The sequence below is a fragment of the Mus caroli genome, unplaced genomic scaffold (genome assembly GCF_978045245.1).
Source record: "Mus caroli unplaced genomic scaffold, Mus_caroli_1 scaffold_4, whole genome shotgun sequence".
In the NCBI taxonomy this organism is placed as follows: domain Eukaryota; kingdom Metazoa; phylum Chordata; class Mammalia; order Rodentia; family Muridae; genus Mus; species Mus caroli.
Window position 1 is genome coordinate 36,676,933 of NW_028227259.1, and position 23,754 is coordinate 36,700,686.

The following is a 23,754-nucleotide window of genomic DNA, read 5'->3' on the forward strand; positions in this document are numbered from 1 at the left end:
CCTGGGCTCCTCGGAGTAGGCAGATAGGGATGGAAAACAAGTTAGCTATGCAAATGAGCTTCAAGCAAGGGGCCTATGCATCAAAGCAACCTCTAAAATCTCACGTGCACAGGTGGGACTCCCTATAAGCATTTCTGTGGGCACTGAGTAGTCCCCTATGGAGGTGACAAAGTGGGACTCTACAATGATTTAAATGAGACTGTCCCCTACAGTCTCAGATGTGTGAACACTTGGTCCCTAGATGGTGGCATTGTGTGGGAAGGTCTTGTGTGTGGCCTTGTATGTTACTGAGGTGGGCTTTGGAAGTTTATAGTCTTGACTCATGTCCAATTCTCTCTGTCTCTGTCTCTGTCTCTGTCTCTGTCTCTGTCTCTGTCTCTGTCTCTGTCTCTGTCTCTGTCTCTCTCTCTCTCTCTCTCTCTCTCTGTTACTGAGGTGGGCTTTGGAAGTTTATAGTCTAGACTCATGTCCAATTCTCTCTGTCTCTCTGTCTGTCTCTCTCTCTGTCTGTCTCTGTCTCTGTCTCTGTCTCTCTCTCTCTGTGTGTACTTCATACTGTGATAAAGGATGTATGCTTTTGGAGTTCTGTCCTGACACCATGCCTGTCATTTCCGCCATTCTTCCACACCATGATGGACTCATTCCTCTGGAACCCTTAAGCCCAATCAACTGTCTTCTGTAATCTGACTCAGTCATGGTGTTTTATCATAGCAACAGAAAAGTAGCTAATACACCAGACATGAACCTAGAGGTGGCTTCCTCTTCCTTCTCCCCATGCTATCACCCAAGACCAGGCATAGCAACCTGTGCTCTAGACCCATCCTCAGCTTGCCAGGTTCTCCTAGGCAGAGCTGTAGGCAGTGTGATCCCTGAGTTCCTGTGGGCTCCTGCATGCCACTGCAATCTGAGGTAGGAATTTTGGAGGGTCCCTTCCCAGGGCTATGAGAGTTGCCAGAGACCAGTGAGAACCCTGCTGCCAGCTGCCAAGTGTAGTGAGGTTGTCATAAGCTGGCACAACCCCCAAATTCCAAGGATGGATACCAGCACAACTTGCTTGGATCGGTTCTCGAGTTTTTCACTTCACTGGCCACTTCTGCGTCTACCTCTTGATGGATTCTCCTTGAGGCCCGCAGCTCAAGCTCAGCTGCTGTGTGACCTTCATGAGTTTCAGTTTCCCTATCCATGACAGGGGATCCTGCTCTCTTGAAGGATTGCCATGGAGAGTAACAAGGACATATAAAACCCTGGGACAATGGTGATGGTGATAGTAAGCTCCGGAGGGACAGCCTGAAGGAGGTCCTGAGGCTAGCTCAAGAGAGCTGATTCCATACCTAGATCTCTGAGCAGGCTCTGTGTCTCTAGATTTCCTAGATACAAACCATAACTATAGATGTGGCTTCTAGAGCCTTCTTTTGTGTGTGTGTGTGTGTGTGTTGTTGTTGTTATTGTTGTTTTCGAGACAGGGTTTTGATGTCTAGCCCTGACTATTCTATTCTGGAACTTGCTCTGTAGACCAAGTTGGCCTCAAATTCACAGTGATCCTCCAACCTCTGGATTAAAGGCACACACTACCATCATTGCCTGGCTTCTAGAGCCTTCTTGAAGTGTCTTAATCCTGGCATGGCTCTTGGTGTTGGGATAGTGCCACAGAGGAGTAGAGTGACCAGATATCAAAGTTTATCACGGAAGGGCCAAAATTCCTTCATCCTAGATGAATGGGACAGTTGATCATCGTCACTGAAAGGCATCTATGGCCCCAGGCCTTACAAAAGAACAGATCATGGAGCAGTGCCCCTTACCCAACTCACAAAGGTTGGTCAAAGCTGCCTCAGAAGGCTACTCATGAGCAGATTACATGGGGAAAGTGCACACACACACACACACACACACACACACTGTTCTGGCTTTCGCTCCTTTCTCCCTCTGACACGGCAGAAGAGAAGGATACCACATGTCTGGAAAATAACTACCTGTAAAGACAGAGGTGAGCACTATGGGATATTCCATGTGGGCTCCTGCAGGGCCCAGCTTCCTGGTCAGTAGCAGCAGAAAGCCTTCTCCAAAAGCTCATAAGGTCACTGTGGTACAGCTGTCTAGCCAGTGACACAGACACAGGATGGAGATGAGTTAGGGAAAAGTAATTTTTCTGCATTCTGCCCAGGTTGGCAGAATGATGGAGTCCAACCTTGGGAAGTGAGAGTCACCAACCTAGCTGGACTCTCCGTTCTAATACTCCCTGGGCTTGTTCCACTCAGAGGGAACCTCACTTTAAAACATCAACCCCCCCCAAAAAAGTATGATGGTCATTGCTATCTGTCACAGTCTCTCTTCTCTACCCATGTCACCAGTGTGGAGTGGCCAGAGGCACCTGCTGAGCCCCTCCCCCTAGCACAAGCCAGACATCTTAGCTGCAGGGCGGGCAACAGCTGGGAGTCAGGCACCTAACAGCAGCTAGGGAACCAGACATCATTCCAAGATGGAGGATAGGCTTACAGGGGCTGAGAATAGCCAACCCCCTCCTGAGTGTTGACAGGAGGACAAGTTCTGCCGTCCAATGGTCCCTAAGGCAGAGATGCCTCAGTCTTCCAGAAGAAAAGCCACATCAGCACCAACACCATCACCTACCCGACAAAGTCAAGGACTCAGTGTTCATAGAAGACGCCAGAGCGTGTGCAATCCTTAAATAGATTTATGGAAATGGTTTTGAATTACAGCATTTAGAAAATAAAAATCATCTCAATACATAATATTCCCTCTGTTATACGCTCTCCCCACCTCCCCCACACAGAAGCCATTTTTGTGCATTTTGTGTCTTCCACTGCTGAGCAGCGGTTGGATTTTATCCTATAAAAGAAGCAGTAGGTGTGTCATCTCTCTAAAAATAAAACTGTAATCATCATTGCAACGTGAAGCCTGAGATTGAAGCCTGAGGAGGTGTCTGTGCATCTCAGCCTGTCCAGGCCGCACTGAGGTCTGAGGAAGTGGGTTAGAGTCCCAGCGGGTGCCGTGGAAGAAGGGAATGGTAGCTAAGCTGCCTGATGGGTCCAGGCCAAACACCTGAGAGCTCAGCCTATGATATCGGTGAGTGGTCAGCCCCTGCTCCGCCAGCAAGTGGCAATGGCATAGATGCCAAGAGCATGCTTACTTCCCCTGGAGACCACTATGTCTGCTTCCTACATCCCCCCTTCAAAGGGAAATGAGATGTGTGTTGTTGAGGAGGTTCTGAGGTGGGGAGGCTCCTCATCTAGGGGATGAGGAGTGTGGTGAACAGGCAGGGAGTTCTGCTATGATGTTGAGGCCCAACACCCCCTGGCTTCTGTTTCTAGATTCTTGGCTACAGAAGAGAACACACAGAATTGGCCCTCTCCTGCCTTGCTATGCACAGCTGGAGCAAAATGCTGTAGATGGGCAAGAGAAGAAAGTTCAACCCTGCCTAACCAAGTAACTAGACCTGGAAGCAGCAACTGGGCATCCCTGGGTCCCTCCTCTGAATAAAGCTGACCTCTCATTGGCCCATGCCAGGACTGGTGTCTCCACAGTGGAGAGGCCAAGGAGAGTAGTAGACAGAGACTCTGGGCCTTCTGAAACTTGGGCAGGCCTGCAGCAGCTGTGGCATGATGAGATGAAATGAGGCCCTCCTGCAGCACAGCCTGGACAGGGCACACAGCAGGCACAGCACCTCCTTCCCGGAGACCCTGGATAGGACTCTAGACAGCCTGCTCAGCTGGGACATGCCAGGCACAGCATCACATGCCCGTCTTGTCACTGTAGAAGGGTGTGACGTGGAACATGTAGCAGTGTGTGCACACACGGACAGGCTTCACCTGTCCGTAGCGCGGAAGTGGCGCCGAGTGGGATGAGCAGCGGGAACAGAAGATCTGGAAGCCAAGGAGGGATAGAGGGCAGTGAGCAGACAGGGCCTCTGTCAGCCCCTTCACACAGCTCTCCCACCCAAAACAGGCAGGAAAATTACAGGTACGAGTCTGCCTGGCCCAGACCTTGCAGTCAATAGAACTGGAGTTTTCAGGAAACTCTGGGTGGAGCTTGCCCAGTAGATCAGGCTTCTTGAAAGTAAGTAGGCCCTCCACCATAGCTACTGCAGACTCCTTCTCAAACCCCTGCCCTTTCCTGTTCTCACCTTGGAGAGACCAGGATTGTACCTGGGCACTACCTAGGAATAGACTAAGACACGGAGTCAGAGTAAAGCTCAGAACCTAGACCCAGGCTCTAACGCAAGGACCGCAAAAACATGACTGAGTTCCCAGGACATCAGCTCTTAACTTCTAAACCCTGTTGCTGTACTTGGGGACAGTCCCCATATAACTCGGGAGATGCAGAGGGCCAGCAGGGCCCCACCTACCTTACCACAGCTGCGACAGTGGTGCTTCCTGCGGATGACGGTGAAGGGAGCTTTACAGGAGGTGCAGAAGCCACAGGCCTCATCTGGCACCCACTCAGGAGGGTCTGTCACAACAAGAGCAGCAGAATAGCAGACATGGAGAACAGTCTGAGCTGGGGATAGGGAGGGCTTGAGGCCTGGCTGGTGGATGAACACCTCTCATCCTACTCCTCTGGTCTTACTCTAGGCTTGTCAGTCACAGCCAGTGTCTAGTGACAAGGTTGGTAGACAGAGTCACACCCCAGCTGCAGACCTGAGACCAGGTCGCCTGGACTCAGGATGTATGGCAGAATCAATCACTATGCCCTAAGACCTTGCCATCTCTGGTCACTCTGTCTAGCCGTCTAGTGAGACACTAATCAAGATCCCATGGATGCACTGCAGTATTCCCAAACAGGCCAGGAATCCCTTCCTTTGCTATCCAAGGGACCCAGCTTCCAGCCCACTCTGGGCAGTCTCCATGTGATCTCTCTGAAGCCCCCTCTTCACAAGGAAGGCTTCTGCATCCCTCAAAAACCCCATTAATGCCCCAGAGTGTCCTAAGGCTGCTATGTGAGACTCTTTCAGTGCAGGTGACGTACTAGGGTATTGGATATTGGCCAGATCAGTCACTTGTAGCCACAGTCAGTCCTTGTTCCCCTTCCTAGAGCTTGGACCTACTAGGCTGAGCTGCTAATCGCCAGGCTCAAGGCTTGACAGCAGTAAAGGGGCTGTGTATACCTAGTACTAAGAAGGAGGTAGAGTGGGCAGCCTTTGCCCGTGGGAAGCTGTGCCTCCAGAGATGTGCAGATGAAATGCACAGAGTGGCTCCTTCTGCTTAGCAGACAGCATGCCAGCTTCACACCACAGCTTCGCACATACCTTCAAAGTCCCCATCTCGGGTCTTGGCTGCCAGTTCTGAGGATGACACAGTCTCCTGGCACAATGCACAGTCCTCCAAGGCTGCACTCCGCAGGGTCTGAGTTACTGAAAAAGAGAGGGGAACCACTGGGGTGTGGTAGGCAATGCAATAGATGCAACTGATTGTCTTTAGCAAGCACTTGGGTGCCCCCTAATTTTCCAGCTCCCTACAAGCCCCCCAATCATCTCTCAGCACACAGAACAAGTCACCTCAGTAGGTAAGATGCCAATGCTGGCGAGGTTCTCCCTATCCAAGACTTCATTCTTTGTATAGTGTGGTGGACCCTGGGGGCACTTGGTAGTTCCTCTTCATGACCATCTAGCCCTGAGGCCCCTGCACTGGTAAGATTTCCTAGCCTATGGTTCCCAAAGCAGGGATTTAAAGCCCTGGCATCTGAGAGCCCTGCCCAGAGGATAGCCAACGTGCCGGTCCTCATCTCCAACTTGACTCATGGTTTCCAGAGGCAGCCCTGCCTGGATTGCCAGTCAGAGTCTGGCCAGGTGGCAGAGCTGGATAATGCAGAAGTTCTTCCTCACCAACAAGGCTATTCCCTGGCAGGCCAGACTTCCAGGACTACCTGGGCTATTCCATACACCCAGATACCTCACAGGCAGAAGCTCTTGTGGGAAGATATAGCTCTCCCCAAACAAGTGCCTCAGACTGGCACCAGGGGTCAGAGACGGTGTCTAGGTGCGATTTCCTACCAGGGACCCTATAGGGACAGAGGGTAAACTCCCTTCCTTGCCAAATATCTATTTACCTGTTTGTGTATAAGGTATGCAGGCATGTGAAAGCATGCACATGTATGTGTAAATATGAGAGCAAATGTGTGCCTTCAATGAGCTGAATGTATATGAACATGAGGCAGCTGTGAGAGTGGGTGTAGCTACCCTCTCCTAGAGAGACGGGGCCATTCCGCTCTTTTTCACTTGCACTGGGCTGGGCTCTGAATATTTTGACAGGTAACTATAACTAACTCATCTAGTCATCTGTTCTAGTCTAAGATGGAAAGCAAGTTCCCAACCTCTGTCTGAAGTAAAATGTTGGATGGCCTATGCAAGAACCAGAGCCAGGGACCTACCTGCAAAGTGGCATGGAGAGCCACTTTCCCAGGCTATACTCATCTCCCCAAATCAACAACCCGGCACGTTTAGTTCAGCAAACCAAACTGGGGTGTGTGGTTACCTTGGTGTGGTTTTCTATACATGGTGGCTGGCATGAGCCCCAGAGCCTGTCCTGCAAGTCTACTTACCCTTCTTTAGCTTCTCTTTGTCATCTGTTTCTGGCTTGGTGGCCATGACCTCAAACAGTGTTTTGAGAATACTTCTCAGGTCGCTAGCATAGTTCGTCTGTAGCTGGTCAGCTACACCTGATAGAAAAGTGGCAGGAAGACAGGAGACTGGGGTGAGCCAACCACACTGAGAGACCACACTGTCACACGCTGTGTAGGATCAGCCAGCATTCATGGATCAGCAAGTGCCAACCCCCAGGGAGGGGACTCCCTTGACATAAGTATAAAGTTGGGGATCAAGAGATAGGAAAGGATGAAAGCTTCCTACCTAACCCTACCATTGTTGCTCCCTGATATATAACTTATCCAGGGCTCACAGCCACAACTAAACTGTGGTGGTTGCCAAGAGATACTCACAGAGGCCCCCCCCCCCCCACATAACACTGTGCCATGGCAGTACCGGTTAACATCATAGAAACAAGGAAATCCAGACATGTCCACATTCTCCCAGTACCCCATACTACACTAGCCTGAGTAACTTTTGACCTCAGGATCACAAAGCAGACTCTGCATAGCCATGAATCCCAGTGTGAACCCCATTCCGAAGTGGTGTCCAGGGCCTGGCTGTTTTGCTCACCTGCCCATTACTCCAGCCCACCACTCCCAGTCACCCCTAGAGGAAACCCTTTCCTCCCTGTAGGGCAGACTTAGCCCCACCCTAGACTTGCTCTTCAGACCACACTGCGCTCCACTTAAGCCAGAGAAAGCTGGGACAGTCCCACTGTTCTTTCTCTCCCGAGGCACACACACTGCTTGTCCTCCGTGTCCTAGGTCTAGATCACGCACCTGAAATGCAGACAAACAGGCGGTGGATCAGGTCATGGCTGCCATGGAACCTGGACCGGATCTTCTCTCTGGTGGCCATGGGGGTGACAGGCATGGCAGCAGTGGCCACGTCCAACCTGGTGTTGTCTAAGGAGCAGGAACCAACCGTGGAGCTGATGCAGAGAGGAGAGGCAGGGCGGGTGAGTAGGGGTAACCACTAGGGACCTGTCTCACTTAGGGTTTCCATGGCTATGATAAACATCATGACTAAAAGCAACTCCAGGAAGAAAGGGTTTATTTCAGATTACAACTCTCAAGTCTCTCCATCACAGAGGGAAGCCAGGACAGGAACACAAGACAGGAACCTAGAACCAAGGTCTGAATCAGAGGCCATGGAGGAACACTGCTTGCTTTCTGTAACCTGCTCAGCCTCCTTTCTTATGCAATCCAGGCCCACCTGTCCAGGACTGGCAACACTCAGTGTTCTTGGTCTTTCTGCATCAATTACTAGTTAATAAAATGCCCCACATACTTGCCGACAGGCCAGGTTTACAGATGTGTTTTCTCAATTAAGATTTCCTCTTCCCAAACATCTAGGCTAGGTTTGGGTCAAATTGACAAAAACCAAGTAGCAGAGGGCCTCTGAGGCCTGAGGGGAGTGGGTCAGGGCAAGTCTGTCCACAAGTTCTCCTCCAAGGAGCTGAGTTGCCTGGATATGCTGTTTCCCATCACGTAAATGCATCAGTGTGTCCATTTTAAAAAACCAATGGTCTTGACAGACCCTGATCCAGTCCTGCCTTGCTCTAGCCTTTGATTGCTACTTCGCTGCACTCGCCCTTCCAGAGGGACTAATGCAACATTTATGAGAGCTTGAACATCTCCACCTTGCATCCTCATTTAGCATAATCCCTCAACTGCTATGAAGACCTTTCACCTCTCACACCATCTGTGGGAGCAGAACACGGACTCTGAAATGTGTGCACACCTGACCCCCTGAGTCTGTGAAGGGAACATTATTGGAAAGCAGATCTTTTCCAATGTAATCAAGTGACGGGTCTGGTACTGAGATTATCCTGAATTATTCAGAAGGTCCTAAATCCAAACACAAGTGTCCCTGTAAGACACAAAAGTGGAGGCACAGGAACTCGAGATGAAGAGGGGAGCACGTATCCAGAGTCTGGGATTGGAGTGATGCAGACAAAAGCCAAGGGTTCCCTGAAGCTCCTTGCAGTTGGAAGAGGCAGGAGGGACTCTCTCTGATGCTTCTGGAGGGAGAACCGTCCTGCCAGATTTTAGATTTCTGGCCTCAAGATTATAAGAGGATAAATTTTTGACAACTGAGGCCACTTGCTGTGGTACTCTGCTATAGCTGCAACGGGATATGCAAATATTCTCCCCCTCCTAATACCTGCCCCCCCCGCAACCCCCAGTGGCTAGTTTTATTAGATTTGTTCTTTAGAAATTCATTCTGCCAGTGCACAGGGGATTCATAGCCAAATCTCTGAAAAGTCAGGGCGCTAAACACTAAGTGGAACAAAAGCTACTAAACCTCCAGCAGACTGGCCACAGCGCTGAGGCAGCTGAGATAACAAGCAACAGGAAAAGCAGAGAAAAGGCAAGAGAGGAAAGGCCATGAGCTGAGGCCAAGGGAAGAGATAGAAGACGCTAGTTAGGAGCAATGGCTGCTCTTCCAGAAGACTGGAGTTCCCTTCCCAGAACCCACAACTGTCTGTAACTCCAGTTGCAAGAGATATGACTCCCCTTTTTGTGACCTCCACGGGCACCAGGCATGCATACAGTGTGCAAACAGACATGTAGGCAAGACACGTACATGCATTAAATAAGCACATGAAAAGCAGAAGGTTGGTAAGAACTAGAGAAGAGAATTTACAGGCCTTGGTTGCTGGAAGTTTCAGAGAGCTGCCAAACCTAAATGCCAAGAGTCTGTCACCCGAGGCTGTAATATTACTCCCTGTGGTGCTGAGCACACCAGCACCCAAGCATTCAGTAGTTCTGCCACCAGCTGGCCACCTCTTCACACTGCTGCCAAGGAGTGGGGCTTCTGATGTTATGCCCACTACAGTAAGCCTTCAATCAGAGTGTTTAGGGCCACAAGACTGCAGCATCTATACCCCTGAACAATGATCTCTGCTTATAAGCTGTTAGCCTCTGGATTTGCCACTCAAGTCCCCATGTCTCTGTCACTCAAGGGTCCAGGACTGTCACCACTGGGAGAGCTTTTTCTGTCTCGCAGACTCTCCACAGGCAGCTGAACGAGAGCAACTCGTGACCTCTACTGTCTCTCTGTTCCTTGTGGTGGAAACTGATTTATTTGTTGGTCTGTTTTCTATGCCAAATGTTTGTGGGTACTTGACTAGTGAGTGTACTTTAGAGGAAAGCCTGCCCAACAGGAGTGAAAAATGGTATTTGGTCTTGTTGGAGTGTAAACTACTGCAAACACCCTGGAAAAGTATTTTGGTGCCGTTAAAATAAAACTGTATAAACTCCCAATTCTATAGCTCAATGAACCATTTTCAACATCGTCCTGAACCCTCTGTCTCTATGTCTGCTGACACGACTAATCTTTTTGGCAGCATTCCATTTCCCAGAAGAAAACTGGGCAGGAGTTCAAACCTCCATGGTGAGATGCAAAGTCCTCTGCAAAGTGATCACCCACTGCCAGGGCTACCAAGGCAGGGCTGGACGGGCCCAACACAGCCCACTACAGGCATGACTTAAGTTATGTACTGTATGAGCAGGGGGAAAACACAGGGATGTGTTCATGACTACAGCCCTGGGTACAGAAGCATTTGGGAAAGGTGAGATACCAGCAACACTCAACAATGGAGGACTATACAGGAAGGAGGGGCTGGTCCTGGAAGAAGTCCTTGAGCCCAATGGGTTCCTTTGTTACTGGATGAGACACTCACAGATGTGTCTTCTGTTGACATGCTCTAACACAGCAAATGTTTACTGATACACAGAGCAAGCCTGGGAAGTTGGAGTCAGGGCTGGGCTTGCTGAACCACAGAAGCTGGGATCCTGCTGGGACACTTAGGATGAGCTCCAGGCCCCCATATCTGGATGGCTCCATTTCCTAGAGACCAGTGGGTTCCTTCACTCTAACAAATGCAGAGCCCTTCACTCTGCAGGTAAAGGCCCTGACTTCACACACCTGAGGATGTGGGCCTTGTCGACTCTGGGCTGATTACCGAGGAAGAGGAAGAGACTTCTTTTCAAAATTCCCTAGCTGCAGTTGATAGCCTCACCAGCTGAGACCAAGCTGGGCTCGAACTCACAAAACTACACCTGCCTCTGCTTTCTGAATGCTGAGATTAAAGGCACAACCACACCTGGCTCAAATGATCTTTTTTTGAGACAGGGCCTCATGTAGACTACACTGGCCTCAAACTAGGTATTGTACCAAGGAAGGCCTTGAACTCTTGATCCTTCTGCCTCTACCTTCCAAGTGCTGGGAGTACAGTCATGGCCACCATACTTGCCTAATTTTATTGTTTCAGACAAGGTCTCACTACGGAACCCAGGTTAACCTCATGATCCTCCTGCTTTGGTTTCCTAAGTGATAGGATTAGAGCCACACACTACTCTGCCCAGCTCACTCAAAAGAACTGGAAATAGAGACTCGGGCATATGTTTGGACAGAGATGTTCTGAGCATCAGTTTTCACACACCCAGAGGTAGAAACAACTCCAAAAGCCCACAAAGGGGGATGAGTATTAAAACAAGGCAGTGAAATATCGTCTAGCCTTCAAAACGAAAAGGCTCTGAGCCACACTCCACTGTCAGAAGCCTTGAAACCTGATACATGAAAGGAAGCAGATACAAAAGACAAGTCTTACAAGACTTCATTATGTGAGGGCTCTAAAGCTGGCGAATCCAAAGACACAGAAGATGGTGTGGATAGACACCAAGGCCTGGGGCAGGTACATGGAGACAGCACGAGCTTAGAAGAGGACAACTCGCTTGAAGAGGAAGGTAATGGTGGCTGACTGAGGATACAAGCAAGGTATCACAGTGCAACTCAAACCACAAGGGGCCGATGTCAGGTATTTATCAAAATTGCATTAAGTGGAAGTAAAACAAGACAAACAAGCAGGACAAGGAAGAGAAGTGAAGGCATTGAGGACAACAGGCAAGGAGGGCAGAACAGGCAGGGCATGAGCATACTGGAAATACTGTTAAGTAAAATGCCCATAAGGCAGCTCAGCAGGTAAGGGCATTTGATGCTGAGCCTGAGGACCTGAGTTCCATTCCTAGGCCTCACATAGAGGAGGGAAGAAGGGAATCCTGCAAATTGTCCTCTGGCTTCCACAAATGTACTGTGGTATGCATCCAAGCCCCTGCCTCCAAACCACAAAGTAATAAACAGCTATAGATGTTTTTAAAGCTAGAGTGCTGCCATGGCAGTGGTGGTGCACACCTTTAATACCAGCACTTGGGAGGCATGGGCAGGTGGATCTCTGTAAATGCAGGCCAACTTGGTCTAAAAAGCAAGTGCCAGAACAACCAAGGCTACACAGAGAAACCCCGTCTCAGAAAACCAAAACAAAACCAAACCAAACCAAAACAAAAAACAAAACAAACAAACAACCAACCCTAGAGTATCCTACACACACAGATGAGAGATTAGGAAATACCAAGCATCTCTTTTCTGGTCATAGGAATAAATGAAGCATTCAGTGTGGCACATTTCCATAATCCCAGCTTAGGAGAAAGGTACATTTGAGGCTAGGCATAGTAAGACACAGTCTCAATAAATAAACAAACATATACAGCTAGAGACACGAGCTCCGGGATACTGGTTAGTTCATATTGTTGTTCCACCCATAGGGTTGCAGAGCCCTTTATCTTCTTGGGTACTTTCTCTAGCTCCTCCATTGGGGGCCCTGTGTTCCATCCAATAGCATCCACTTCTGTGTTTGCCAGGCATCGGCATAGCCTCACAAGAGACAGCTATATCAGGGTTCTTTCAGCAAAATCTTGCTGGCGTATGCAATGGTGTCTGCATTTGGAGGCTGATTATGGGATGGATTCCCCAGGTGCGGCAGTCTCTAGATGGTCCTTGCTTTTGTCTCAGCTCCAAACTTTGTCTCTGTAACTCCTTCTATGGGTGTTTTGTTCCCAATTCTAAGAAGGGGCAAAGTGACCACACTTTGGTCTTCGTTCTTCTTGAGTTTCATGTGTTTTGCAACTTGTATCTTGGGTATTCTAAGTTTCTGGGCTAATATCCACTACTAGCTGCATATGTAGCAGAAGATGGTCTAGTCGGCCATCATTGGGAAGAGAGGCCCCTTGGTCTTGCAAACTTTATATGCCTCAGTACAGTGGAAAACCAGGGCCAAGAAGTGGGAGTGGGTGGGTAGGGGAGTGGGTGGGGGAGGGTATGGGGGAATTTTGGGATAGCATTTGAAATGTAAATGAAGAAAATACCTAATTAAAAAAAATTAAACAAACAAATAAATAGAAATTCAATTCCAAGAAGAGAATGAAGAGTCAGCAGGCAGCAGATGGCACCCTTGGGCCTGCAGATGGTGATGACAGCAAGAGGCTGAAAGAGGAGAGAGGTGGAGAAATGGGCCAGGGCGCAGTGGGCGTCTGGCCGTCTACCTAGGAAACACACTGCTAAGGCTCTGACGCCTGAGATAAAAGTAGCAGGCAACTTGACCTGTCCAGAAGTTAGCCAGGAGGCTCTTGCTGCTCACGCTCAGGCCCTGGACCCAGTCAGTCCCACCACCCTGGACATCTCAGTCCCCAAGAGTAAAGCTCCAGGGAGCTGAAATGGCCACAACATGGTCTGGCTCTGCCTTCTTCAGGAGTCAAGAGGTCAGGCAATACCATGGATAGTTTTGTCAACTTGACACTTCACTTAAGGCAATCACTTCCTTATGGCTGTGCTGTAGGCTAGCTTGTAGGGCATTTTCTTAATAAGTGATGAATGTGGGAAGGCCTGGCACTTTATGGGAGGTGCTATCCCTGGGCTGAGCAAGCCAGAGGGAGCAAGCCAGAAAGCAGCTCTATGGCCCCTGCATCAGCTCCTGCCTCCAGGTTCCTGCGTGCCTGAGTTCCTGCTCTCACACCATTTGATATTGAACTGTTCTATGGAAATAAACCTACCCCCACTCCAAGCTGCTGTAATGGTTTTCATCACAGCAATAAGACAGGTAGGGCAGGACACCTTTCTAATAACAAGCTCTAAAAACATCTAACTAGGTCACACCCACTTTGCAGGTCAGCATGCTATGACCATCAGGCACCTTACAGTGCTGCTTGGCTCTAGCAGAGAGTTATGTATGCTGTCTTAGGATGAATGGTATCCATTCATATGCATGATGAAGTCCTACCCTGCAAACAGCATCCTAGTGGGCATTATGAACTCAGATGAGGTCATACTAGAGCAGGGTAGGCCCTGATCCAACAGGGCTGGTATCTCCATAAACTGTGAATCAACACAGACATGCATGAAGGAACGGCAGCGTGTGGTGATGAAGGCACGGGTTGTGCATGATGTTTCCACAAGCGAAAAAATTCCAGGGATGCCTGGCTACCACCAGGAGCAGGAGGGTAGCCTAGGACAGGGTCTCCCTCACAGCCCCTGATAGAACCAGCTCTGAGACTCCCTTATCTTGACTTCCTGTTGTCAAGACTGCAAGATGGCAGTTTTCCTCTGCAGCATCTACTGCTCATTGTTAAAGAAGCTCCAAGACATTTTTTCATGAAGGAATGTCCATGACTTAAATGAACCCAATATGAACTGTACCAGGCACAGGCTGCACCCAATCGCTGCATAGCTTCTACCAAGAACCCTACAGATCCAGGGCAGAGAAGCTCTGCATACAAAAGTCAGGAGGTCTCTATTCAACTCACTCACCTCCCATCCCTTTAACTCCCTCTCTCCCCTTGCTCACTCCTCTCAGCCTTGCTCTGTGCTATCAGAGAAGCCAGGCATGATGTGGCCATAGGACTTTTCAGTATCCCTGAGCCACCATGCTCTTCCCCTGGACCCCTTTAGAAGCTTCTCCACTAAAAACTCAGGTCCTCGGGCTTAGTAGTGAGTGCCTTTACCTGTTGAAGGAGTAGCATGTTCCAGTGTCCTATGGGAGAAGCCATCCTCGACCAGGTCACAAACAGACCCTACTACACAAATCTCTTCCTGCTCCACCCCTGTCCACTACTGTGGACCCATTGTGTATTAACACAATGAGACTGTAAAACCTGCAACAGCCTTTCTTCCTCTTCTGGATCTACACCTCTTCTGGATCCCCAACACAGTAGCCTCCATGTCTGAGGACCAGACAAGAGAGTCCATACATAAGCAGGCTCTCCTCTCTGTGGGGACAATCACTTTGCAGGGACCAGACACTATATGGATTAGGATAGCAGACTAGCTTGTGGGGCTTGCAGCAGCCCCCTGCCCCTGGCCAGGCACTCTTCCTGATGTCATCATGGCACCATGAAAACACATCCAATGGTGGTTCCTCTGGGAAAGGAGTGGAAGAGCAGAGTCATCAGAAGCCCAAGATCCATATGTTATGATGAATGCCACATGCCCCCAAGTGTGACACATCCACATCACACCCCAGAGGAGTTGGCAGTGAGCTTTTTTTCGATTCATCAGTGTCAGGATCTCAAGATGAGGCCAGCCTGGATGATCAGTAAAGGTCCTTATGAGGGAGAGATTTCCCACAAGTCAAGGAAATGCCAGGAGCCCTGGGAACTTGAGGCAGGAAGGCTCAGAACCTTTAGCTGGAGTACACTGTGACCTCAGACCTCTAGCCTCTAAAACTTGAGAGTAGATGTCTGGCTTTAGGTCTTCTCTAACACTAATATGGATATGGAATCTCTGATCTCCTCCTGAGACCATCTCACAGCTGCTCGACAGTCCCCGTGAGTTACTGGTCCAGAGATGAGATCACTGAGCCCAGAGAATAGCAGTCAAATGTCCTGATGGCTAGATAAAGATCCAGTCTGTGAAACAGCAGTGCAGCTGCCTCGGGCCCCTAATACACAGAGCCATTTGCAGGGAGGGGATATTCATGCAGTGAAGAGAAGTCCACACAAACACAGCACGCTTAAAGCGTTTGATGCCGTCAAAGGAAATAGTCATACCTAACATATAATTATAGCTTAAGTCGTTTAGGGAAGTCGGAACTTGTAATCAATGTTTATACATCTAGGAAAGTGCTCTGCAAAGAGTGTTTACTGTTGCATTCATTCCACAAATTGAACAGCAAAGAGGTGGTCTTGATTCATGCTTCTGTGTGCACGCTTTAAATGCCACAGCACCTGGAGACCAACTGCAGGAAACGAAGGAAGACAGCTGAAGTCTCTTTAAGAGAAACAGCACATGCGTGTGTGTGCGTGTGTGCGCGCACACACACACATACACATACACACACACAGGATGGAGGGAGGGGCTTCTGGTGACATGGCAACTGTCACTACAGATTCTAGCTGCCCCTACCCCCATTACCTCTGCCAAGCCTCTCAGGGTGACTTGGAAGGAAGGTGGGTCCTCACTTCCACGCCACCATTCCAGGCTAGGGACTACAACCCTGAGAGGGTGGCTGACGCTGAGGGGACACCATCCCCAACCCTCTGAAATCCCCACACCTCCCGCTCCTCCCCTCCTTGCCACTCAGAGGCTCTCTCTGGGACAGGGAAAGGGTCAGATTTCTCATCCGCATCCTACAGTTATCAAAAGATAGCTGAGAGGCAGAAGCAGCACTGTGGGACAGCAAATAGTCCTGAATGTGACAAGGCAGGCACCAGGTCCGCCAAGTGCAAAATGAACTAGGCTCCGTTCCCTCTGGCGGCCTGACATCTCTGGCTTTTGAGAGGGGCGGGCCATTCATCTAGATAGGAACATTCTTTACATTTTCAGTTACTGCTGACCAAGACCACATATTCAGGTTCGGCTGAGGCTAAGTACAGAGTGCCCTGCCTCAGGCATGCCTGTCTGAAGACACGGAGCCAATTAGCCTGTGAATTGCACTCACACCCATGTTGTGATGCCATGGTGGGACCCCCATGAGGTAAAGGACTCTCAGAAAATTAGACAGTCTGAGCTGAAGGTTGCCAGGCATCAATAGCTATGCCAGGGCCTCCGTTTATTTAATCCACAGAGTGGAGAAGTGATGCTGTCTGACCTTAAGAGAGGAACGCTAAGCTCACACTGTAGAGGAATGAGCCTTTGATGCACACTCTCTAGACATGGGGCTGAGACATCATAGATCATCAGGATAATGGGGAAGAGAGAGTTGAGGCCACCAGGAAAGCCATTGAGGCTGCCTCAATCTGCCATTGTCAAGGTGGGAGCCCTCTGAAGACCTAGCTAGGACAACAGAATGAAGTTGCCCCAGCACGGAGTGACCAAAGGTCTACTCATGCTCTGTGGACATTGCTCTCATGGCAAGATAACTGATCCTAGACTTCCCAAGGCCTGTGCTAAAAGTATCTCCACAACTGACTGTGAAAGTATCCAGAAGAAACACAGTAAGCCAGACTCCACAGGCATACACAAGGCTCTGATCACTACACTCGCCCCTGGCTATCCCAGGGAAGGAGAGACATGGACATCAGGTGGGCCTGAGAAGCCCCATCCTCAGAGCCCAACCTTGATTATGACAGTGATAGCATGGTCTCTATGAGGAGGCCAAGCCTGCAATCCATCAGTGAAGGCCAGTGGGCTGTGACCTAAGGGACACATGGGTAGGGTCAGCGGGGAAGGAAATCCTATTCATGCTGGTAACCCGTTGTGCCAAAGATATGTGAGGCTGAATCCACAGTCCCTCCTCTACTGGATTGAGTGCAATAGTGCCCAATATGGAGATTGCCTCTAAATGGCCACATATGCCACAACTACTCTTGTGGTTCTGGTCTACTCACCAGGTCCTGAGGCCATTTGCCCTGCCCAGTTTCATCTGTCTATCAGCCTACAACACTGTTCACACTTTCAGGAGACACCTAGTCTCAGAGACAGAGTCAAGACCAGGATAGCACTCACCCCAGCACTCAGAAGGCCCCATTACTATGGTATGGGACTCTAACCTCCACATCACTACTTTTTAACTAAAGATGCAATATGTGTGTACACTAAAAATGTATGGAGATGCAAATAAACAAAAAGTGTGTTTACATATGTAATGCACACAATGTATATGTGTGTGCATGCAAGCACAGATACAATACACTCAGGCACACACACCAAACATACTGCCACTCTTGTCATGCATGCCTGAGCTTCTGCTGCTTCTACACATTTCCTAGAAACTGTGAGGCAGCAAGTGGGTGAGCTTGGCTGAGGCCTTCCCTGGTCACACTGCAGTTTAAACAGGAGAAGCCTCTTCTGCAGCCTGCTGTCTGAGGATGGGCACCTTTGACTGCATGTGATCTACATTAGCCTTCTTTCCCTTGCTTACTTGTGAGTCTGTACTCCCTCAGGTAGGAAGAAGCAAGAAGACTGCACTGGAAATGGTCTTGCTTCATACGGATGGAGCACCTGCTATATGTCTTGCTGAGAACTAAGAGCCAGGACTAGCTTTCAACCCTTCTCCAGAACAGCACAGGACATGGAGCATATACCATAAGGCTCAGTACTTCAGGCCTGGACTCTGCCAAGCCATATTCTCCAGGAGCCTCCTCCCAACACAGCACCTTCCCCACACCCACTGATACCCAGATGAGGATCTGAGGTTCCCTAAGGGAACCATCACATATGTGCCCTCTAAAGTGGGGACTGGACCACTACCAGCATACACTGGGGCTACGTTGGGCAGAAGACAACAGGGCAGACACTGCAGAAAAGATGGAGGGAATAAGAACATTAACAATGAGATTCCAAGTCTCAACAGTGCTAGGGCTAGCGACATCTGAAGGCCCATTGCCTTCCTGCCCACAGTGCTGCATTTCCACTTGGCCTTGAGCCAGGGCATTTCCCTAAATGAGGATTCTAAGTCCTATCCAGATACACGGGAAATGCAACAACATGCTGCGTGGGACTGGTTAAGAGATACTGTGGATGGTTCTAGCACGGCCACTGCAGCCATCCACCACCAGGGGGAGCCATAGAAATGCCTGCTAGAAGGCAGCCACAGATCCCCACAAGACCACTCTGGTAAAGTGCCCCATTGGCTCAACAAAGGCTGTAACTGGAACTGTGCTAAAGGCGTGGTGTAAGGTGTGTCTGAACTGCAGCCCAGAACTGTAAGCTTGTTTAAACAGTGTGGGTCTTAGTTTTTGTTGTTTTGGTGGTTTTTTGGGTTTTTTGTTTTTTGTGGGTTTTTTTGGTTTTCTCTTTGTTTGTTTGTTTGTTTGTTTTGTTTTTAAAATTTTTTTTTAAATTTATTTTCTTTTAATTAGGTATTTTTTCATTTACATTTCAAATGCTATCCCAAAAGTCTCCCATACCCTCCCCCCACACACACATTCCCCTCCCCACCTACTCCTACTTCTTGGCCCTGGTGTTACCCCGTACTGAGGCATATAAAGTTTGCAAGACCAAGGGGCCTCTTCCCAATGATGGCCCACTAGGCCATCTTCTGATACATATGCAGCTAGAGACACGAGCTCCGGGGGTACTGGTTAATTCATATTGTTGTTCCACCCATAGGGTTGCAAACCCCTTTAGCTCCTTGAGTACTTTCTCTAGCTCCTCCATTGGGGGCCCTGTGTTCCATCCAATAGCTGACTGTGAGCATCCACTTCTGTGTTTGCCAGGCCCTGGCTTTTTTTTTTTTTTTTTTTTTTTTAAAGACAGGGTTTCTCTGTGAAGCCCTAGCTGTCATGGAACTCACTATGTAGACTAGGCTGGGCTTGAACTCAAGAAATTACCTGACTCTGCCTCCCAAGTGCTGGGATTAAAGGTGTGAACTACCACCATCTGGCTGACACACACACACACAGAACACAGGCTCTGCCTCCCAGGTCAGCAGGATGTGTAGTAGGTGCCTGTGTTGGTAAAGAGGGGCACACCTTGGAGCATGTTGTGTATGTTGTGTATGTGTAGGTCAGTGTTTCTCTGGAAAGATTTTGACCTCTATGATGCTGATTCTAGACCCTGGGGTAAAGTCTAAATAAAAAAAAAAAAATGAAACTGCCCAGGACTAACCTAAAACATAAATTGAAAATATGGTGTAAATAGACTATGTCCTGTGACACAATACCATTTCTATTAGAGTTGTGGGTTTGGTTGTTTTTTAAATTTTGTGTGTTTTGCTTGCATGTGTGTATTGCATGTTTGCTCGGGGCATCATAGATGATTTAAGAGGGCACTGGAGCCCCAGGATCTAGAGTTACAAAGTTATGAGTTGTCATGTGGGTGCTGGGAACTACATCAAGGTCCTCTTGAAGGGCAGCCAGTGCTCTAATCACGGAGCCATCTCTCCAACCCTAGAGTTGTGTTTAAACACATCAACTTTGTGGAGAAATACTCACAGCATCAGTTTCACTATGAAGAATAATCAAAACTATTCATAAAATGTGGGAAATTTTTATTTACCTCTTTTAGTCTTTTTAGTGTTTCTAGAGTTTTTACAATGATCGGGGACCACACAGAGGGAAAAAAAAGGGACTAGTGTAGTTTCTACAGCAAACATCCCTGCATGCTCAGGGTGAGAGATGGGCTTGAGTGGGTTCTGTCCTCTGACAAGCAGACAATGGAGCTGACACCAAGGAACGTTTTGAGTCAGGAAGCTAAGGCTAGGTGGGAGAAAACCAGCTTTCTAAAAATGTCAACTTTTCCCCAAAACATTAATCTCTGACCACTGAACAGATAGGAAAGAAGCTAGCAGAGAGGAAAGACCATTCCAGGAAAGAAAAGGAAAGAAGTTCCAGAACACTCACTCAGCAGGGTGAGGACATCCACGCTGACTACTCACAATGTCCCACCACCCTTGATGCTGGGGCTGGTGGACTCAGCCAAGGACAGAAGAGCACCCATGGAGGGGCTTCTCCAGCAGGGCCTGCACTCTCAGCCGTAGGCCCCTCTGCTGCCAGCATGTGTTAGTCCCTTGGCAGGAATGACCCTTGATCCTTGTGGAGTCCTTCTACTTGACTAGTAATACATACTCCAGGGATGTGGAGGGCTCCAGCCTCAAATGCAGGTCTCTTGCCACGGCTCCCTGCTTTTCTTCCATTTTCACAGAGGTGGGACTCATACACGGGACAGAAACTTGTGAGCACAGGGCCTGCCACTGTTCATTACGCTTCCCATGCCACATACAGAGGCACCTGCCAGATGATGGGTGAACCCCGTGATCAAATTGGAACAGCAGAGAAATGGATCCTGCTGCTTGCAAGAGTGAAGGTCACTATCCCTTCCATGGACACTGAGGTGAGGCAGACATTAGCATCTGTCTCCCAGATGGAGAACTAGAGTTGAATCATAACCCACTTGTGATGGATAATCTTGGTTGTCAATTTGACTGCATACAGAATGTAACTTTTTTTTTTTTTTTTGGTTCAAGACAGGGTTTCTCATAGAAGGTAACTGAAACCCAAGAGGCTGGGCACTCCTGTGAGGAATTTTCTTAATCTGATTATTTCACCTAAATCTGGGCCACATCTTCCAGTGCCAGCCCACAGAAAAGGACACAGAAGAAGAAACCTTTGCTTTTTGCCTGCGTGTCCTCACCCTCACTGGCGAGTTCACCTACCCTGTTGCTGAGGAACTCCTTCACCGGCAATAGAAACAACTTCTTCAGGATTCCAACGCAGACTGAAGATCAGCTGCTCCCCAGGAATCCTTCAGGACCATAGCACCAGATTAGGACTGCTGAAACAGCCAGCCTACAGACTGGACAACTACCAGTTCTCAGCCTTACCAGCATGAGACTTTGGAATACCCAGACTAGGTCCTATATAGATATATCCCAATCTAGTACAGGGATTTATTTTATATACATATGCATATATATGTATATAATTTTAAAACATAATAAGAATTGAAATTCACATACTTATAATGTATATATGTGATATACATACATACATACATACATACATATGTATACATACACACACACACACACACACACACACCCTATCTTGCTCTTTCAGAGAATCCTAATATACCACCCTGTGCATGAGACTACATGTCATAAGAAAGCTCTATCACACTGCTGTTACACTAACCAGACCTCCTGACGTCTCATTCCACATTTCAGCAAATGTTCTGCCTGTGTGTGACTGGCCTCTTGCTTCTGTTTTTGAAAACACTCTGCTGGTCACCTCCTTGCAGGGCCTGAAAGGCCTGCCACATCTACCTGGTTCCCTGGTGGGCTCCAGCACTTGGCTTGGCCCCTGAGGGATGTGCTCATGACACAGAACACTCGCCAGTACTCCTACGATGGTTCTGTCAGTGTTGGGTCAGGAGTGACAGGTAGTTGTAAGCAGACCTCTTCCAGCTCCCTAACGCACAGTGCTGGGCTGACAAGCCTCCTTCTGAGGGCCTGGCCCCTTGCCAAGTGCTTCCTCTTCAGACCCGTTGCATATTCTAAACCGACTTCCAGGATGATGGGAGGTCTTCTGGGCCACCAGGTAGGTTGTCTCGCCTTTTCATAGCTGAGTGTTGAGTGTATACTGAACTGGACTGGGCTTTAATGTAGAGGCATGGATGGAGGGCCCTTCCCAGGGCAAGTTTCCAGATGGTAGATGTCTTCTGCTGTTACCTGAACAAATAAGAAACAGAAAAGATAAAAAAACAAAACAAAACAAAAACAAAAACAAACAAACAAAAAAAGAAAATCCCACACCTCCCCCTGTCAAGGAATTTACAGGGTTCTTGAGTCAGCCTTGTAGAAAAATAATTCACTCACCAGTAAACAGAGCAGGAGGTGTCTAGGTAGCCATCAGCAGTCTGAGAAGTTAATTCATTCCATCTGACATGGCTACGAAGCTGGGGCTGCCTCCAAGAAAAGGCTTTATGGAAGCAGAGAGACATCTGCACCAGCTGGCCTCGGCAGCACCATCTACAACAGCGGGAGTGCGGATGGAGGCCTGAGCGAGTGCACACTGGCCCAACCATGTCTGGGCTCAACTTTTCAGTAAAGGAAAGTGGGGACATCTCCACAAAGCTCTGGAAAGGTCTTGGCTAGAGGTCAGGGGGCAAGGTGAAGAGGGTACGGAGCTCAGAGCCATCTATCTACCTGGTATCAGGAGTGTGCACCCTCAAAGTCTACCTCTGAGCCTCAAAACTTTAAAGAGTAAAGTCCCGTTAGGCAGTCTTCTTCACATACATCTATTTGTTTAACTTTGTCTAGAAAGAATGCAAATATTCTATGTAGTTATAAAGTTAAATGTAAGCGGTAGTTTCTATAAACTGAATGCAAAGTCAAGGGGGAACATTTTCAAGTGACTTTGGTTCTTGTTTGTTTGCTTTGGTTTTGAGACACATTCTCACTCTGTGGTCCAAGCTGGTTTCAAATTTGCCATTCTCTTGCCCCAGCCTGCCAAGGGCTTAAATTATGGGTACTCACCCAACAAGTCATTGACTGGCTGCATATTAATAGATTACACCCTAAGAATAGAAAGTTGATTAAAAATCATTGACAATTTGAAGGAGTTGAACCCCTCATTATGCCCTCACACACACACACACACACACACACACACACACACACCACTTGTAGGATGTATGTGATGTATGTAACCTTGGGTATGTGGAAAATGGTTAGTTGACATACAACCTCCATGTTCTACTATTAGAGACTGAAAAATAATAAAAACACATGTCCACACAAAACTGGAAGTAGAATTTCTTAGCTGCATGATTCTTGACAGAAAAACAAAAAAACAAAAAAAAAAAAAAAACAAAACCCTCTTACAGATGGATCAGCTGTGAAGGGAGAGAAACATACCATGGCCACGCCGCATACTGGGGTGACACAGCTGAGAAAAGGAGTGAAGTCCTACTGTAGCAGCAGTGTGGAAGACCTTTGAAGACACTGTTCAGGAGAAGATGAGGCGCACGGAAGTGCCTGTACTACATGGCTTATTTTCAATGTCTACAGATCATGTTTGCCAGAAGCAGATTAGAGGTCGCCAGGGCGTGGAAAGTAGGTGGGTTTGAAACTTCTGCCATCACAGCCAGGAGCAGAGCAGAGAGCTATGTAGTGAGTGGGAGAACACTCAGAACTATGACAGACACAGACCCTGACCAGCTCTCCCTTGCATGCTTCCAGGAAAAGTGGTGACTGTTGGCTGTCTAGGAAGAGGTGAGGGACAGGAAATGGGCATCTGCCCTGGATGCAGAGGCTCTGCCCCCTGGGTTGAAGTACCTTCCTTTTCCATATGCTCCCTATCTTGTCCTTTACCTTGTCCCAACCTGTACCCACCCATGTGTTAGTATCCAGGACCTCGAGACTCTTCCACTCCTGCCCT

The 23,754-nt window shown here is 48.6% G+C and overlaps 1 protein-coding gene across 2 annotated transcripts in view; it reads right to left on the reverse strand.

Moving 5' to 3' along the window:
- Positions 1-2,740: 2,740 nt before the first annotated feature.
- Zfyve28 (zinc finger FYVE-type containing 28) overlaps positions 2,741-23,754 on the reverse strand; it is a 91,986-nt gene continuing 70,972 nt past the window's right edge. For both annotated transcript variants that reach the window (XM_021162370.3, XM_029477343.2), the window contains 5 exons: positions 7,378-7,529; positions 6,553-6,669; positions 5,261-5,365; positions 4,361-4,464; positions 2,741-3,878 (listed from right to left, as the gene is read on the reverse strand). In XM_021162370.3, coding sequence (XP_021018029.1) covers positions 3,747-3,878; positions 4,361-4,464; positions 5,261-5,365; positions 6,553-6,669; positions 7,378-7,529 — 610 coding nt within the window. In that variant the 3' untranslated portion in view covers positions 2,741-3,746. The remainder of the gene's footprint in view (positions 3,879-4,360; positions 4,465-5,260; positions 5,366-6,552; positions 6,670-7,377; positions 7,530-23,754) is intronic.